The sequence below is a fragment of the Ostrea edulis genome, chromosome 4 (assembly GCF_947568905.1).
Source record: "Ostrea edulis chromosome 4, xbOstEdul1.1, whole genome shotgun sequence".
Classification (NCBI taxonomy): domain Eukaryota; kingdom Metazoa; phylum Mollusca; class Bivalvia; order Ostreida; family Ostreidae; genus Ostrea; species Ostrea edulis.
In genome coordinates this window covers 88,283,679-88,303,222 of record NC_079167.1, presented here as the reverse complement: position 1 = coordinate 88,303,222, position 19,544 = coordinate 88,283,679, and the positions used below count along the sequence as shown (strand labels likewise).

The following is a 19,544-nucleotide window of genomic DNA, read 5'->3' as shown; positions in this document are numbered from 1 at the left end:
TTTAATGTAAGATAAATAAGCGTAAATAAAATGTTTTTCATTTAATACGTTTTTCGTTTTGTGAAATATTCACTCTCGATTTCGAATGTAGGGCAGCAATATTTGTAAACAAGAACATTTCATTGATTGATTGAGATCAGGGTTTGTAACATTTCTGATGATTTCTGAACAAATGTTACCCGAAATGTATTGTTATCTGGTTAAAATGTAATATTTTTAAATGTATATCCCCGCTATTTTCAGTTTTATTTTTTGTTGGAACGAAATTCAGAGCTCGCCAAGGCAAATGAAATGTTATTTAATATCTCTGTCATGTCTCACTAGCTAGGTTAGATCTGGCAAGTAACTGCGTAGTCTAAAACTAACGACTACACCAGAGTGATCATGTCTATCTTTGTGATCGAAGATATGAACTTGAGTCAATGTGAACAGTGGTACCTGTCAACTGTAAGGGGCTTTTAAAAATTATTTAATTAAAAATTTAAACAGCTGGTTTAGTGGTTAGACCAGTAGCTGATTAAAACTTTGATAGCAATTAAAAACCACCATGTCAGAAGAAAACGGATGTTATGGGTTTCTGTGATTGTATTGAAACACTGAACTTTTCTTTTTTAACTATAACAAGCTGCATCAGTCAGTATTGAGTAAATTATTAAATATCATACTTCGATCTGTACTCGATTAAGGAAGAGTATAATCTATAATAGTTCATGATTCCCAAGTAGGATTTACAAAACATGCACAAACTGCTGATCATGTCTTTATCTTAAAACAATTTGATAGATAGGTATTGTAATACTAAAGAATTTAAGGTAGGCTTTATCCATGTTTCATTGACTTCCATAAGGCCTTTAATCGTGTAATTAATACATATATGATAATATGCTGGTTTGAAATTTGAAACTGAAATTGTTGAATATGAATATTGGCAGTTAAATTTTTAAAACATTAACATTATCAAAGATACAGGAATTCCAAAGCAGAGATAATCTTACTGATCCATTTTCAACTTAAAGTTGGTGTAAGACAGGGGGGAAATCTAAGCCTCTCTCTGTTCAAAATTATCATCAAATTGAATTTCCATTGTACATGTATCTTCAAAATGTATTGATACCATATCACTTCCAAATGAAAATTTGAATTGTTTAATGTATGCAGACGATTATATAATAGTAATAATGTCAACATCAGCAGAGGTGGGTTTACAACAGAGAATATCTATTCAGAAACTTATTGTAATAATTGGTGTTTGAAAGTATAAGAAAACAAAAGTTATGGACTTTAACAAGGTTGGGAGAATAATGCAGTGTAAATTTAATTTCAGAACAATCATATTTAATGTACACCTTATTTTAAATACTTGGGTACCATTTTTTTCTGCATCTGGCAGTTTTGGTACTGCTAAATCTAAACTATAATGACACAGCCTTCAGGGAATTTATAAATAATTAAAAAAAAAATTATGCTTGGCACCAAGAATTTAAAAAGTATTCATCTCTTTGACCACACAATAAAACCAATTCTATATTTGTATTATTCTGAAATATGGGGTAGATGCATAGGTTCATGGAATAGATTAAAATCATCACCATTTGATTCAGACAAAGTTTTTAAATCACTTCACTGTTAGAAGCTTCATCAAAAATATTCTAAATGTATTCTTGGTGTGCATACTAAAAGTAAAAATTCCACTGTACTATCAGAATGAGGGAGATTCCCTTTACCCAGATACATTATGACATTTTGAAATCAATCATTTGTTATTGGCCTAAATGAATTTAAACTACTTAAGGATGCTTATTTGTGCATCAAATCTATGCATTTCAATAAGAAACTTTCATGGTACTCACTTGTAGAAAAAGTTTTAGAATATGTTAAAATTGGATACCAATGCAAATTTAAGTTTATATCAATATAAAAAGGAAATTGTAAAGAAACTACCCGGTGATAAATACACTGAAATTTGGTACAATAATCAAAATAAATTGAAACTATATGCACATATTTTAAACTTACTAGGAACATTTTGGTTTTGAAAATTATCTGAATAAAGTTAAAAAATTTCATATTAGAAGATCTATCTGTAAATTACGGATATTTGCTCATAAAATAATGATTGAGGTTGGTAGATATTCTAGTACATGTATTATTGGAATTGGATGAATATGTAACAAATGCAACTCTGGTTTATTAGGAGACAATTAAGGTTCATTTTATGATTAAATGTGAAGTTTGTTGATGAAAGAAAACCTATTTGTAAAGTTATATATAAAAAAAAAATGAACAGAACATTACTACACTTAATGATGAACAAAAATTCATATACATGTACATATGTTTTGAAGAGCTGTCTATTCTGAATCTAATTGAGAAATTTATTTTGAACAATATATGCAATTAACAACAGTGATGTGTAATAAACTATATGTGTCCTGTAATCACTTCTTTTTGCAGACATTTGTATGTAATTTCATGCTGTCCCTCAAGGGCCTTTGATTGGAAATAAGATGTGGTCTACGTTCTATTTGTGTAGGGTTACAAACACAATGGGAGGAGTTAAAGTGAAAGAGGAAACGCCTGACCAACTGAAACTGGCCAAAGAACCCAGTCTACAGTCCTTTAGTATTGTCGTAGGTTTGTAAATAGCATCACTTAATATCTCAGTTATATGAACTCATCCTTTTCCATAACATGTACCTTTTATGGATATTGAATTCAGTTGTCATGTATATTATTTTAGGTATAATATTGTACCCTCCCCTAATCATTACCAATGATGGGATGTGGATTAGGATATGTGTTATAATGCTTTGATTCAGGATTATGAAGGTCCCATTATACATACCCATGGCTCTTCAGTGATTTTTTAGGCCCATTTTGGGTCCGAATTTCAGCCCTTTCCCCTCCTAAAAATTGCCAATTTTTTTTCCAATTTATCTTGCATTTTTCCCAATAATAAAATTATGAAAGGAGAACGTATTTGAAAAAAAATAAACATTCGATGTGAATTAAATACATAAGACTTAGCAAAGAGTTATGGGAATGATGATTTGAATAGTATAGTTGGAAATTTTAGACGGTTAAAGAAAATAAGATGTGTAAAATAAAGATAATATAATGCTTGATATGATTTTAAAACTTATTTATGATAAAATTGATTTTTCCCAATTTGACTGAAATGTCGACAATTTTTCCCAATTAGAAAGCCATAGGACCCTTGTAAAAAATGTAAAAAAAAAAATCACTGCTCTTACGTTTCATCTCTTTTATTTGGTGTTGCATTGAATAAAATATCTATAAACCAAACTAGGTGTACAACCAAACATGTCACATTAAAGTAAATATGCTTAGAAGGCTTAACCTATGCTTACTTTCTATAAATTCCAGCTTGGAAATATATACCAACTTTGTTGCTTCTTATTGATTTTTAAAGTGCATCCATTTGAATTTGGTTTTCATTGCAGCATTTATGGCATGTGGATACGGGGCTGCAGCATACAGTGAAGGTAGGCATAGGAAGCGTACAGTTAAAAATATATAGTTATATCGAATAGAAATAAATAGTTATATCGTAAAGAAATATATAGTTATGTCATATAGAAATACATAGTCATATCATATACAAATATATAGTTATATCGTATAGAAATATATAGTTATATCACATAGAAATATATAGTTATATCGTATAGAAATTTATAGTTATATCGTATAGAAATATGTAGTCATATCACATAGAAATATATAGCTATATCGTATAGAAATATATAGCTATATCGTATAGAAATATATAGTTATATTGTATAGAAATATATAATCATATCACATAAAAATATATAGTTATATCGTATAGAAATATATAGTTATATCGTATAGAAATATGTAGTCATATCACATAAAAATATATAGTTATATCATATAGAAATATATAGTCATATCATATACAAATATATAGTTATATCATATAGAGCACGGGGGAAAGCTCAGTGTTAAGTTGAGTCAGTGTATTAGAAAGCTCAGTGTTGAGTCAGTGTATTAGAAAGCTCAGTGTTAAGTTGAGTCAGTGTATTAGAAAGCTCAGTGTTAAGTTGAGTCAGTGTATTAGAAAGCTCAGTGTTAAGTTGAGTCAGTGTATTAGAAAGCTCAGTGTTAAGTTGAGTCAGTGTATTAGAAAGCTCAGTGTTAAGTTGAGTCAGTGTATTAGAAAGCTCAGTGTTAAGTTGAGTCAGTGTATTAGAAAGAAAGATTGAGTGTCACACACAATGACAATGCTATTTTTAAACAAAAATCTAAAACTTTGAATCAATGAATTCATTAATATAACTTTATTATTTTGTATGAATGTTTGTTTTAACTCTTTTAAAAATGAAATGATTCTTCATAAAAATATTTATGAATTTCCCCTTCTGAAATCATGTTGAGTAATTGTGATTGACAGATTCGTCCCTGTGGATGTGTGTATATGTAGTCAGTGGCTTCTTCGTGGGACTGGCATGCATTGAGGATTGGGAGGTTGGTAGACCAATGTCAAAACAAAATTTTTTAAAGTTCTCGTTTCATGACAGGTACAGTAAAACACCATTATAGCAAAGCAGCAAGGACAGAAAACTGAGTTATGTTTATTCACCTGATTAAAATCAATCTGCTCATAGCTCACATTTGTACTAAGCTATATGAGTGGATCTGCTCACAGCTCACATTTATACTAAGCTATATGAGTGGATCTGCTCACAGCTCACATTTGTACTAAGCTATGTGAGTGGATCTGCTCACAGCTCACATTTGTACTAAGCTATATGAGTGGATTTGCTCACAGCTCACAATTATACTAAGCTATGTGAGTGGATCTGCTCACATTTGTACTAAGCTATATGAGTGGATCTGCTCACAGCTCACATTTATACTAAGCTATGTGAGTGGACATAGCTCACATTTGTACTAAGCTATATGAGTGGATCTGCTCACAGCTCACATTTATACTAAGCTATGTGAGTGGATCTGCTCACATTTGTACTAAGCTATATGAGTGGATCTGCTCACAGCTCACATTTGTACTAAGCTATGTGAGTGGATCTGCTCACATTTGTACTAAGCTATATGAGTGGATCTGCTCACAGCTCACATTTGTACTAAGCTATATGAGTGAATCTGCTCACAGCTCACATTTGTACTAAGCTATGTGAGTGGATCTGCTCACATTTGTACTAAGCTATATGAGTGGATTTGCTCACTGCTCGCATTTATACTAAGCTATGCGAGTGGATCTGCTCGCAGCTCACATTTGTACTAAGCTATGTGAGTGGATCTATGAATTCAATCTGATTTTAATTAGATTGTGTTTTGTTAAAATCTAATGCTTAATTCATAGTCCAATTATTCTTTCTAGACTTTGTTAACTCACCTGGAATGAAAATCCCTTTGTTTCAGCATTTATTTACAATTGCAATGATTTTCCCTGATATCTCTACCAATTGTAATGATAACCATTTCGTCATGAATCCACTGCAGTTATAAACAATGCATGTATGAATCTTGGTAAATATAGTACGTCTATTTTAATTTCTGTCAGAAATAGATATAAGGAATAAAATTAATTTCATTTTTTGAAAATACATGAGGTTATGAACTGCAAGCAGCTTCACACATTCATACTTTTCATGAAGAGCATTTATACAAGCTTTTTACATAAATGATACTAGCAATGTCGCAATATTATGGCCAGTCATTTCGGAATCTGTATTGCATGACCAGTCATTACGGAGTCTGTATTGCATGACCAGTCATTACGGAGTCTGTATTGCATGACCAGTCATTACAGAGTCTGTATTGCATGACCAGTCATTACGAAATCTGTATTGCATGGCCAGTCATTACGAAATCTGTATTGTATGACCACCAGTCATTATGGAATCTGTATTGTATGACCAGTCATTACGGAGTCTGTATTGCATGGCCAGTCATTACGGAGTCTGTATTGTATGACCAGTCATTATGGAATCTGTATTGCATGGCCAGTCATTACGGAATCTGTATTGCATGACCAGTCATTATGGAATCTGTATTGCATGGCCAGTCATTACGGAATCTGTATTGCATGAGCAGTCATTATGGAGTCTGTATTGCATGGCCAGTCATTACGGAATCTGTATTGCATGAGCAGTCATTACGGAGTCTGTATTGCATGACCAGTCATTACGGAGTCGGTATTGTATGACTAGAACCATGCATTATTGATCTCTATTTTGTATTTCCATATTTTTTTCTATATATTCTAGAGAGAGTACCCAGGCTTTTACTGAACTATATCTTTTTCTATATATTCTAGAGAGAGTACCCGGGCTTTTACTGAACTATATCTTTTTCTATATATTCTAGAGAGAGTACCCAGGCTTTTACTGAACTATATCTTTTTCTATATATTCTAGAGAGAGTACCTGGGCTTTTACTGAACTATAGAATCCCACACTACTTGTACAAGCCTCAGGGGACCACTTTGACTAAATTCTAACATTTAGTAGACATTTTTAAAATTCAAATATAGACAAAGTCAAAGCTGGAGACCAACACCAACGCTCATTCCTCAATAACCTTTCAAATTTCAATTTGTTTAAAAGAAGATGAAATTTTCAAACGAAAATAAGTTTTTCTTAGGTGAGATATTGACATTCTTTGTCTCCCTGTATTTTTTGTATGTTATTAGTGTAATAAACATGATAAAGCATTAAATCTTTTTCATATATATTACATACCGTATATACTCGCCTATAAGTCGGTTGTATAGTTTTTAGGTTATTTTGGAGGGAATTGCCATTGACCCATTTGTAAGTCGGTATAACTTTTTTTAAGAATCGGTTTACAATTTCAAATCAATGCTCTAATGTTTTTAACTGTGTTTCAAACAACATTTTGAGAAATGTTCTGATATTTGATATTTTTTATCCATCAAATCAATTTCATATCTCTTATGTTTTTATCCGTGTTCCAATGTTTTGGGATGTGACATTGATATTTCACTTTTTATTCTCAGCAAATTAAACAGTTACTATTTTGTTTATTTCGTCCATGTTTTTGTTGTTTGAAAATACTAGGCTATACATTACGCCATCCAGAAAAATACTAATCTTCTTAGGACACTCCAATAAATCGGATAACTCCCAAAAATCTGACTTATAGGCGAGACCCTATATCATAACATTCAATCATTCAGCCCTCTGACTGATGTTGAGGTTTTATGTTTGTTGATGTAGTGAGATATGAAACATGGTGTGTACTATTCTCTATACTAGTGTAACTCTGGGGGGTTTTTGTAACTATGTTTTACTCTACAAGTATTCCAGTGGCCAGCTCTTGTTGCTGTATAAGTCCTGTCAATGTACAGTTTAACCTCAAATAATGCACTGTATTTTGTTATCACTAGGTTCAAGAATACTCAAAGTCTGAAGGGGAAAACATGATTTTCAGGGGTTTTAAATTCCTATGGAATAAGCTGTTAATAAAGGATATAACTCCTGCCAATCATTGCTGCATTTCTGTTTATAGCAACATCTATACAAATTTGAAGAGAAATTGAGGAAATGTCATAGAAACAAATATATCTTGATATACAATGTAACTGAAGACACTATATTTTTCTAGTCATCAATTTACACTATAACATTTGTAATGAAAATCTGTCTCACATCAATATGATTATATTTGAAATTTATTTGTAAATTCTGCACAAAACTTTACCGTGGATTTACTGAGTTACTTCCCTTTTTAAAACTAATTCACAAGAGAAAAAACTTATCTCACAATATAATATATTTTTCATGGAGATTGATAACATGTAGAAAATTACACAAAAATATTTTTCTTTTGCTATCAGTTTTAGATTACTGTTAACTTTTGGCTGGGTTGACTGACCTATTTCTATTCTTACATCATCAAATCCTTTCAAGCTTTGTAAAGTTAAGCACTTTGCTTGATGTTTCATTCATTATAAAAGAAAATCAGATTGACCAACAGACATTGCCTGTGAATGCATGTGCTCTTATTAATCTTCAGGATCTTTAATATGGTATCTCAAATATAAAGTTTTTTAACAGATGCTGGGTTTTTGTTTTGTTTTTTGAGAATAATCTTATAATTTTTTTTCTTCCAGTATTGTGAGTTTGACAAGTCAACAAATGAACTCCGCCAAACTCGCTACACAGTATACGATAAACTTCTACAATTGTTCACAACTAAAAATGATCACATTGGTAAGAATTGTTTTTTAGTTTATCTAAGCTGAAGGCTCAAGCACTCGAGCTTTTCTAATCAAGATTTGACTGTAGTCATCGATCCATCTGTATACTTTTCTTAATTTTGACTTCTTTTAAGAACTATAGGACCAATTTCTATTAAACTTGCTACAAAGCAGCCTTGGGTAAAGGAGGTCAAGTTTATTCAAATGAAGGGCAATGTCTGTTTCCGAGTGGAGATAATTAAGAAACAGGGATGTGATTTAATTTTCCTCTATTCAGAGGAAATCCTCTGATTGGCTCAATTTTCAAAAAAGAATAAAAATAATGAAACACTCTGGGTTTGATCTACAGTGACAGAAAATGATATTTTTTTTCCATGTAGGAGGAGGTGTTTTCCTCCTTTTTTGACCAGTTTTGCTCTGATTTCTGAGGCACAATAGGGGTTCAAAGTTCATCATAAAATTAAATATAGGTATAATATATTTTTAAATTTTCTCAAAAACCAGAAGTATACAATCTGACAAATTAATATGCAAGCAATGCTCATATGTGGTGTTAAATTCTTTTAGGTTTGTTAATACTAATAAGACCAAAGATGTCCATAAAGAGATTCAAACTTTAACATGGGTTTATATATTGAAGTAATATATTGTGAAGAACCACAATGGTAAAAATTGTTCGTTTGCAAGCATTTTCATGCAGTGTCGTGTCAGATTTTGTCATGCTATGATAATCTGACCCATAGGATTAGATCAGGGCCACAATAGGGTGTTCAAGGTTTTCCATTGGTTATTATAGGATGGAACATTTTTTTTGAAGAATTTATCAATGTGTTATCTCTTGACATTTTACTCTCAAACTTGACATAAAAGAGTGTTCACTGTATGAGCAATTTCAAAATTTTGAATAGTTTTCCCACTGGGTCTCTGTATATTACGGGGTTTGTTTTGGGTTTTTTTGTTTTTTTTTGAGGCACGTATGAATACATTGCATTTTGGGATTTATTGATGTGTAAATTCTTTTTCAGCTTTATTTTTGTCCAATCAAAACAATTGTAATAAATAACATTGGAAATATATATATATATATGAATGTCGAACAATATTTAAAAATCTTTTTCTTAAAAACCACAAAGATGCAGATTGTCAAATAAAATGCAAGTACACGTACATATCTTCATGTAGTGTAGTTTCAAATTTGTTCATAGCATGATCCCTGGGACAAAGGAGGGGCAACAATGGGTTCAAAGTTTAGCAATGGTTATTGAGTTTTTAGCTCACCTGAGCCAAAGGCTCAAGTGAGCTTTTCTGGTCGAAATTTGTCCATTGTCGGCAACCGTCATCGTAAACTTTTCACATTTTCGTCTTCTTCTCCAGAACCACTGGCCAGGGACAATTTCAACCAAACTTGGCACAAAACATCCTTTGGTGAATGGAATTCAAGTTTATTCAAATGAAGAGCCATACCCCTTTCCAAGGGGAGATAATAGCAAAATAGTGAAAATACATTAACAACTTTTAAAAATCTTCTTCTACAGAACCACAGTGCCAATTTCAACCAAACTTGGCATAATGTATCCTTGGGTGAAGAGGATTCAAGTTGGTTCAAATGAAGGGTCACGCCCCTTTTGAAAGGGAGATAATAGCAAAATAGTGAATATACATTGACAACATTTAAAAATATTTTTCTTCAGAACTCCAGCGCTAATTTCAACCAAATTTGATAGAAAGCATCCTTGGGTGAAGAAGATTTAAGTTTGTTCAAATGAAGGGTCATGCCCCCCACAAAGGGAAGATAATCACAAAAATGAAAATATTGGGTGGGGTCATTTAAAAATCTTCTTCTCAAGAACCACTGGGCCAGAAGAGCTGAAATTTACATTAAAGCTTTCTGACATAGTGCAGATTTATGTTTAGTAAAACCATGACCCGTAAGGGTAGGTTGGACTCACAATAGGGGATCAAATTTTACATGCAAATATAGATGTAAAATCTTTGAAAATCTATTCCAAGAATCACTGGGCCAGGAAAGTACAGATTTACATGAAAGCTTCCTGGCATAGTGCAGATTTAAGTTTGTTAAACATATGGCCCCTGGGGGTATGATGGGGCCACAATAGGGATCAAAGTTTTACATTCAAATATATAGGAAAAATCTTTAAAAATCTTCTCAAGAACCATTGGGCCAAAGAAGTTTACATTTACAAGAAAGCTTCCTGACATAGTGCAGATTCAAGTTTGTAAAAATCATGGCCCTGGGGTTAGGTTGGGGCCACAATAGAGGTTAAAGTTTTACATGTGAATATATAGGGAAAATCTTTAAATATGATCCTAAGTGACTCAGGTGAGCGATGTGGCCCATGGGCCTCTTGTTTGAAAATCTCTTCAATATCAATATACAAGTTTACATAATTGTTAAATTGATATGCAAGCAACCTCATGAAACCTAGACTGCTATTTGTTAGTCTTAGAACTCATGGTCCTCAAGTGAGTCATGTGGCCCATGGGCCTCTTGTTTTATTTTTTTTTTTATTCAATGAATGAAAATGCAAGTATTTTTTTTTAAAGGATTTGCAAAATAGAATAAGAATGCTCGAGACAATATGGCAGACAAAAATGTTGTTTCTTTTGTGGCAGCTACAATCAGTGTATATGTTGATTTTGTCTCGCAGTAGTCACCAGTCTTTCTGATATTGTTGATGTTGTGGTAGAGGAGCAGCATGTACGATATTTTGGCAATACTTATCAAACAGTCATGGTATACGACACAGGGATATGTATCGGTGTGACAGAGTCTTTCGTTTATGGTAACAAAATGTAAGTATCTTTCCGTAACTGTGTAGTTGTGGTATTTTAAATGTGTATCGGGTAATTTTGGCACACTGAAAATGTTGGCTTTTTTTTGATGGATGAGGAAAATAGGCCTATATTAAAAGCATTCAAATTTTTACTCATACAAGTGATACACTTGTTAAGTGAAATTGCGACAAAAAAATGAAGCACTAAGATTTCAACAACTCTGTATAGAAAAATCCACTAAAATTCCTGCACCAAAATTACCCGATTTATGGTAATTTACATATTTCAGGGTCCCTCAAAAAAAAAATTGTAACGTTATGAAAATGATCACACATCAGTTGACATACATACTTGTACACTTGTACCTTGATGCTTGTAATTGTTGCAACTTCTTGTGAACTTATTTGTCTGATTATGCATTTCTTTTATGTATAATTTTGTGTCTGCATGTGTATGCCAACATGTTTAGTGAAATCAAATAAATGATAATGATAATAATTAACTATTATATGTTCTAAAAGAAATAAATTGTTGTAGGAAGAAAAAATATCGTAATAGGAAAACTGGCATAATAGAAATTACCAGATAACTAGGTTTAAATGTTATATATTATCTCCAATGTTTTAATAGATGTCAATCAACCAAGGTAGTATTATTAGGTCAACCGAGTCTTTCAGATGACCTATTGCTATTGGTCTTCGTTCGTCAACAATTGAATATATTTTACTTCTTGACTACTGCTTGGCCAATTTGATATGGAACATGAAAGGATTAAGATGAACATTGCTTGTGATTTTTGTAATCATTGTACCCCTGGAACTGGGCAGGCAGGGGAATTTAAAACTCTTAAAAATAGCCAGTTCATACCAAAGTTTCAAACATCTTCTCTATCCTTACAAAAATCTTCTCTATCCTTAAAAATCTTGAAGCAAAACTGAATGCATGATGAGGAGCAGCATTAAGCCCTCTACAAAAATTGTGTTTTTCATGATCCCCAGGGCAGAGCCAAAAGTGGTCATATGGCGAAAATGTACATAAGTCTTAGAAAATCTTCTTTACTCCTGCACATCTTTAAGGAAAACTAAATCCATAGTTAGGAAGAGCGTGAAACTTTCCACATAAATAGTGTTTTTCATGACCCTCAGGCCTGGGGTTATTTGGGTGACCTATTTCTACTGGTCTGCATCTGTTGTGCATTAACAATTGAACATTTTTTACTTTTTCTTGATAAATACCCTTCCAATTCTTTTCAAATTTGGTATGAAGCATCTTTGGGACAATTGGTATGTGTAAATTTCAGGACTCTTGCACCCCCAAGGCTTAGAGGCAGGCAAAGATTTACCAATTTTCAAAAATCTTCTCTACAAATGCAGATCTGTATATAATAATTAAAAAAAAAAAAAAAACAAAGACTGAATACCTCTACCAAAATTGTGAATTTCATGATCCCCGGGTAGAAGTTTTGACTCCAGGTTGAGGCCAAGCTTAACTTGGTATATAAAGTCAGTTCATTTCTATTCTAAATCATTTCAATAACATCCTCTTTAATGCTGTTAATAATAAATTGAAACTAAATAGATATTTAGAAGGAGCAGGTAGCCCTTTACCAAAATTATGAATTTCATAATCCCAGGGGGTAGGAGTTGGCACCAGGGTCGGCCCAAAATGGTGATAGTGATTAAATGTCTATCATTTTGGAAGACTTCTTTAATTTTGTTGATACCTGTCTTAATTGACTTAATCCTCTGGGTTCCGTGGGGACTGCAACCACACTCTTCCAACGTACAGGGTTCTGGGCGATCCTCTTTAGCTCAGCCCATGTCATTCCAGCAGCCTTCTCACTTCTTTGTTTATGCTTCTACGACAGGTCTGTCTGGGTTTTTCTACTTTTCTTTTGTCCTGCAGGTTCCATTCAAGGGCTTGTCTGGTGATGTTTGACGAGGACTTTTGAAAAGTGTGGCCAATCCAGCTCCACTTCTGTTTTCTGATTTCCAGGTTTATCGGAACTTGCTTGGTCTTATTCCAGTGTTTTGAATTAGTAATAATATCCGGCTATTTGATGTTAATGAGGCGTCGGAGACATCTGTTGATGAATGTCTGGAGGTTGTTGGTGTTTGTTTTTGTTGAAGGACAGATTTTACATTGGTGTTAAAATTCTGATTTTGTTGTGGAGTGAAAGTGCAGAGGAATCCCAGATTGGTCTGAGGACAATAAAGGCATGTTGAGCTTTGTTGATGCGACTCTTTATGTCCTCGTCTGTCCCGCCATCTTAGCTGACCACACTACCAAGATAGACAAACTTGTCTGTTTCATTGATGTCTTCCTGTCCAAGTCGTAGTGGGTTCTGTTGCCGGTTGTTGACTCTCATTGCCTCTGTCTTTTTATGTTGATCTGGAGGCCTGTCTTTCCGGCTTCCTAAGCAATATGGCACAACTTCTCTTGGGCATCTTGCTGCTTGTGGGAGAGAGTACTGATGTCATCAGCAAAGTCCAGGTCCTCCAACTGTTTAGTGAAGGTCCACTGGATTTCCGTCTTCTGACTTGCTGTGGACTGCCGCATTACCCAGTCGATCACTACTGTATAGCAGGAAATTAACTCACAGAGTTAATTTTCGCTATATTCGCTGAAACAAAATTTCCGCGAATTTAACATTCAGTGACTTAATCTTTCATATTGATAAGAAATAAATTGAAGGATATTAAGATTTGTTTTTCCGCAAATTAAACCGAACGCGGTTTGTTGCTAAATGAAAAAATCACGATTCTTTTCCAACCTCGATATTAACCTGTTATACAGTATCAGGAAAATTGTTGGTGAGAGTAAGCAGCCTTGACAAACACAAGAGAAAGGATCCGTTAGCTTCCCATCATGTACGACCTGGCATGTGCCATCTTCGTAAAGTTGCTGGATGATGGAGATCATGGGAAGCCATAGTGATGCATGAATTTCCAGATGGTATCCCTGTCAACACTGTCAAATGCTTTCTGGGATTCAAAAAGACTGCATATGGTGGGGTCTGCCACTCCATAGACTGCTCAATGATTATTCTCATTGTGGCAGTGTGGTCTGTGCAGGATCTGTCTTGATGAAAGCCTGCCTGTTCTTCACGCAGAGTCTTGTCGAGGGCAGTCTTTAGTCTCCCCAACATGATCCTGGCTAGCAACTTCCCTGGAATGGATAACATCATAATGCCCCTCCAGTTGTTGCATTATGAGAGATATCCTTTTTTCTGCAGCTTCACAAGGTGTCCTTTCTTCCAGTCTTCTGGCACTGTTTCCTGCTCCTAGATCTTATGTAGGAGGGGATGCAACATCTCTTTTGACATCTGGATGTCTGTTTTCAGTGTCTCAGGTGGTATTCTGTCGGGACCCGCTGCTTTGCCCAACTTGAGGGACTTGATAGCTTTGGTGACCTGTGTCTTGGTTGGCAGGCCAGTATTGATGTCTAAAAGCTGGGTTGGTGATGGAATATCTGGGGGGGGGGGGGGGGGGGAGTGGTACTGGTCTGTTCAGTGTCTCTTTGATGTGCTCTGCCCACCTTGCTCTCTGTTCTGTTTCTCCTGGGATTGTGTGTCCATTCTAGTCTTTAACTGGACCTGTGGGGTTGCCAGTTTTTCCAGAAAGCTTTCTTGTTATCTCATAGAGTCTTTTCATATTTCTCTGTCCTGCTGCTGTGTGTGCCTCCTCTGTGAGCTCATGAATGAATTTCTTCTTATCCTGTTTCGCACTTCTTTTGATTCTTTTGAATACCTGTACTATATAAATACTAAATGCATATTTAGGAAAAACAGAAAAGGATATACCAAAATTGTGAATTTCTGACCCCATGGCAGGCAATCCGACTCTGGGACAAGCCCAGTTACATGTAATGTGTAAAATGTTTGAATATTTTCTCCTTTACTTGTGCTGATGTTGAATAAGAGTTGGATGCATAGTGAGTATGAGTTAAAGCAAGAGTATGAGTTAAAGCAAGGGTGGGAAAGCCTAGCTCTACCAAAATTGTCAATTTTGATCAGGATCCCAGGTGCTGCTCGCAAAGATTCTGGCTCCAGGGAAGTTCTAAAATAATCATAAAGTGTAAATATAAGTCTTATATGGTCACTTTTAGGGGCATTTGTGTTTTAAGAATGCATCATGTGCTATATACTGTGGCTGAATATTCAAATTTAACTTAGATTTGCAGAACAGGGAAATATTATAGATTTCATAGTCCTTGGGGCTATCGATACCTTTGATTAATATTCAGATGACCTATAAAGTCTATTGGCTTCTTGTTTTCTCTTACAGATTCTGTACCATGTGGATTTTGAAACCAAATCTTACCCTCCACTGGACATTTTATATATATAATTTACACAAAATAAAATGAGTGCTTTTGTTTTACATTATGTAAAGTGTTGTTTGTTAAAGTCATTCACATGCATCCTGTATTGTACTTTTTTTTCCCCCTAGTGAACAGGAAGTAATTGCGGACAAAATTAAGGCATTCCTAAGTGTTGAGCGACCAGGCATGGCTGACGGTGACACTTCCTCTAGTGGGGAGGAGGACTTTGAACATGTGAACCCAGAAGACCTGAAGGATGACCAAGAAAGGCCTCTCTAAGGAGATGTGGATGAAAGAAAATTTCACTAAATATATGTCATATGGAAAATGTGCAACTTCAGCCTGTAAAAGTTTATGGCTTAAATGATCTTTAAAAAATTCCCATAAGGAAGTAAATTCTGTGTTTAAAATATATTGTTAATGTTTACCTGCAGCTTATAGTAGGAAGGGAAATTAGTGACCTCAACATTTAGGTTTGGTCGTGTGAAATTCATTTCCTTTACGAGATAGAGTAGTCTTTGTCAGTACTTGACAATACTTTGTGTCTACTAATGGAATCTAACTGTAAGTACATATTCCTAACGCATCTACTTATCTATTCATAACGCATATACACATACTTATCTAATTATAACGCATATACACGTACTTATCTATTCATAACGCATGTACACGTACTTATCTATTCATAACGCATGTACTTATCTAATGATAAAATAGAAGTGGAAAGTATTACTAGTAATTAATAAGGACCAGCGGTCCATGTAATATTTTAGTACTTGGTTGTTAAGTATGAAAAAAATAATGCTTAGATCTAGAATCTGTATTGCGTAACAATTTCACCAAAAAATAGTGTCTAGCTGAACACAGATTAACTATATTTATAACTTAATTGCAAGCTATACAAGATGAAGAATGAACCGAAATTGAATTATAAATTAGACTATATACAAATTATAAACTGTAGATTACACTTTGTAACATGCATGCAGTATAGCAAATTCAAAACTATACTTAGTGTATTTCATTTTGTGACGTGAATTTTAGTTTTAATTTAAGTCTTATCATGTTGATTATGAAATATCATTATATATAAATGTAGTTCTCAGAGGTTAACACAGAGTATCAAACTTATGAAATTCAACATAACGGTATTCATTCAAATTTCCATACTGATAGAAAAAAATAGTCAGAATTTTTCTTTTTCATAGCAAATGTGTGAAATTAACTCCAAAAACTGGTTTTAGGCTGACCTTTAGTTAATGAATGTCAGTTATAGTTAATGTGAGAATTTTTTTTTAGATTCGTGAAAGTATTTTCAAGAATTAGAAAGCTTTGCTAGAATATTTTAACAGTGGTTGACACTGATGAAAATTAACACGGTTTACAAACGTTGAATTATAGTTTATGTTTTGAATTTAACTGTATTTTACGCCTGGTAATTGTAGCTTATCAGTGTAAAATTTTTGTTTCACTGGATTTTGTGAAGTGGCGATCCAGTTAAAGATGGTGTGAAGAATTTTTCTGGATCTCTCTTTGTTGTTTTATTATGATATTTATACCTGGTGGTTTTATCATTGTTGTAGAAGAGTAGATTTTTGTGTTAACTTTATCCAGAAGATGTAACAGTATTCTGTGAGTTTTTATTGGACGTCGATAATTTGTGGATAAATTGCAAGGTGACGATAAGAATGCACAAAAACGTGATCTAGTCTTTTATAATTCTCAGGTTTTTAGTGTTGTTAATTTTGCTCATATTGTGTTTGTTTTTGTTTTTTTTAAATTGATTTTGTTATCAACTAGACCCTGTTTGGGATACATGGTACGTTGTAACAAAGTGGTCAGGTTTTTCCAGCTTTCCACTTAAGTGTGGTAATGCTGTGCATGTTACTGGTACAAGGTAGTCTTCGATATTGTTGATTAATTTTTAATGAATGATTCACAACTAGGCTAAGGGAAACACTTCACTGAAAAACGCTAACCTACTTAAAAACAGGAAAACATGCATTAAATAATCACCTGTCTACTGCTAACCAATATCTAGATAACACATTCTCAGGTTAAAACACTTTAATGAGTCATTATTTAGCTCAAATGACCCCCCCCCCCCCCCCAAAAAAAAGTTCATAAAGCTCTTTTGGAATATATTTAATCAATTATTGTTTTGATATACAAAATGTACATGTACACTTGCATTTATTTTTTGCACAAGTCCTTAGATACAATTCACTGCTGGTACTTTTTTTTCCATGCCCAATAAAATGTGTGATATTTACAAGCACGGAACTGATTGATGCAAGTCTTCTGATTGGTAGATAATACATGTATAGTTACAAGTTCTATCTCTACTAACAAGTCTTCTGATTGGTAGATAATACATGTATAGTTACAAGTTCTATCTCTACTAACAAGTCTTCTGATTGGTAGATAATACATGTATAGTTACAAGTTCTATCTCTACTAACAAGTCTTCTGATTGGTAGATAATACATGTATAGTTACAAGTTCTATCTCTACTAACACTTGAAGATGCTCCAATAAAGGTGTATGGTTATTTTAATCCTGATACATATAGGTATGTTCAGTTTTGTGTCTAACATTGTGATGGTATTTGTTGTACCATAACAACAATGCAGTTAATATCTCCATGAATATTGGATTTTGTTAATCCTTCACCAGAGGTCTGGTATCATTCATAACGAGGGTGATGAGGGAACATTTAGTATGGTGTTATAGAATCATTGATAACAATAGGATATTACAAACACGATCCAAAGAGATTTGGTTAAAGGTGATATGATATTTGTCAAATTCTTTTTGTATATTGAGTATATGTATAAATCTTTGATATTCATTTCTGTACACAACCTTAGAGATTGGGAAAAATTAATTTGTTTCAGATTCTTTGAATTAAAATTGGTCAGTTCATTTAGAGCACAATGACATTTTTGTTCTTGAAAATATAATGCATTTATTCATTGGAACATATGCATGTTTATTATTTCTGTGATTAAATAAAATGTGAAATAATCTCTCTAAGTCCTTTATTTATTCCAGTAATTCATCAATCTAATTAAAATAAGCTGTTTTGAATCTGCTATGATAATTAACTGCTTCTCACAAGAAGTGGTAGCGGATTCAAAACAGCTAATTTTAACTGCACTGTAGGCTGGTAATTCGATCATACAGTAATGTTCAACATATTTTCTTGATGATATTTTATTGTGTGGTATCTAAAAAAGAAAATGTTGATTTTTTATTGATGTATGCAATACACCAGTTTCAAGATACTTGTCTCCCTTGACGATGCTCTTCAAGGTAGGAGGATATTTAATGATGCACATATTAATTAAGTTCTGCATTAAACACTGGCATATTACAGGATGACTTAATCATTATTTGAATAAACAATGGACTAAAATGTACACATTACTTAGCATTTAAAATATCATTGCAATGGTTTTATATGCTTTTTATTAGCTCACCTGAGCTGAAAGCTCAAGTGAACTTTTCTGATCACCTGTTGTCCGTCGTCTGTCCGTCTGTAAACTTTTTACATTTTCGACTTCTTCTCCAGAACCACTGGACCAATTTCAACAAAACTTGGCATCCTTGGGTGAAGGGCTTTCAATTTTGTTCAAATGAAGGGCCATGTCCCTTTCAAAGGGGAGATAATCACAAAAATAGGGTGGGGTCATTTAAAAATCTTCTCAAGAACCACTGGGCCAGAAAAGTTAAAATTTACATGAAAGCTTCCTGACATAGTGCAGATTCAAGTTTGTTCAAATCATGCCCCCCGGGGGTTGGATGGGGCCACAATAGGGGATAAAAGATAAAAGTCCTTTATTTATTCCAGTAATTCATCAATCTAATTAAAATAAGCTGTTTTGAATCTGCTATGATAATTAACTGCTTCTCACAAGAAGTGGTAGCGGATTCAAAACAGCTAATTTTAACTGCACTGTAGGCTGGTATGGTATAGATATGGGGAAAATCTATAAAAATTGTCTTCTCAAGAACCACTGGGCCAGAAAAGCTGAGATGTACATGAAAGCTTCCTGACATAGTGCAGATTCAAGTTTGTTCAAATCATGGCACCCGGGGGTTGGATGGGGCCACAATAGGGGATCGAAGTGTTGCATACAAATATTTTGGAAAAATCTTCTCCTCAAAACCACTGAGCCAGAAAAGCTGA

The 19,544-nt window shown here is 33.7% G+C and overlaps 2 protein-coding genes across 6 annotated transcripts in view; both read left to right on the top strand.

Moving 5' to 3' along the window:
• Positions 1 to 67: 67 nt before the first annotated feature.
• On the top strand, positions 68 to 18,381 carry LOC125668251 (cytochrome b-245 chaperone 1-like). Of its 4 annotated transcripts, none has more exons than XM_048902118.2 (8): positions 68 to 141; positions 2,534 to 2,634; positions 3,465 to 3,506; positions 4,439 to 4,512; positions 8,144 to 8,243; positions 9,605 to 9,655; positions 10,900 to 11,044; positions 15,478 to 18,381. In XM_048902118.2, the coding sequence occupies exons 2-8, from the start codon at positions 2,547 to 2,549 to the stop codon at positions 15,626 to 15,628; spliced, it is 651 nt and encodes a 216-aa protein (XP_048758075.2). In that variant the 5' UTR covers positions 68 to 141; positions 2,534 to 2,546; the 3' UTR covers positions 15,629 to 18,381. The 4 variants fall into 4 exon arrangements, with proteins under 4 accessions (XP_048758075.2, XP_048758077.2, XP_048758076.2 ...); XM_048902120.2 differs by having other exon boundaries at positions 15,313 to 15,503; XM_048902119.2 differs by lacking the exon at positions 9,605 to 9,655.
• The window catches only part of LOC125668250 (dual adapter for phosphotyrosine and 3-phosphotyrosine and 3-phosphoinositide), a 34,485-nt gene continuing 30,718 nt past the window's right edge, over positions 15,778 to 19,544 (top strand). For both annotated transcript variants that reach the window (XM_056164149.1, XM_056164145.1), the window contains exon 1: positions 15,778 to 15,913. The gene's annotated coding sequence lies outside the window, so the exon portion shown is untranslated. The remainder of the gene's footprint in view (positions 15,914 to 19,544) is intronic.

What these genes read in the sequence shown, in the direction of transcription:
- LOC125668251 (XM_048902118.2), top strand. Translation starts at nt 2,547, where the DNA reads ATGGGAGGAGTTAAAGTGAAAGAGGAAACGCCTGACCAACTGAAACTG. An exon ending in AACTAAAAATGATCACATTG is followed by an intron (nt 8,244 to 9,604) that starts GTAAGAATTGTT and finishes CTTCTTCTCCAG; the next exon opens with AACCACTGGCCAGGGACAAT. An exon ending in TTCGTTTATGGTAACAAAAT is followed by an intron (nt 11,045 to 15,477) that starts GTAAGTATCTTT and finishes TTTTCCCCCTAG; the next exon opens with TGAACAGGAAGTAATTGCGG.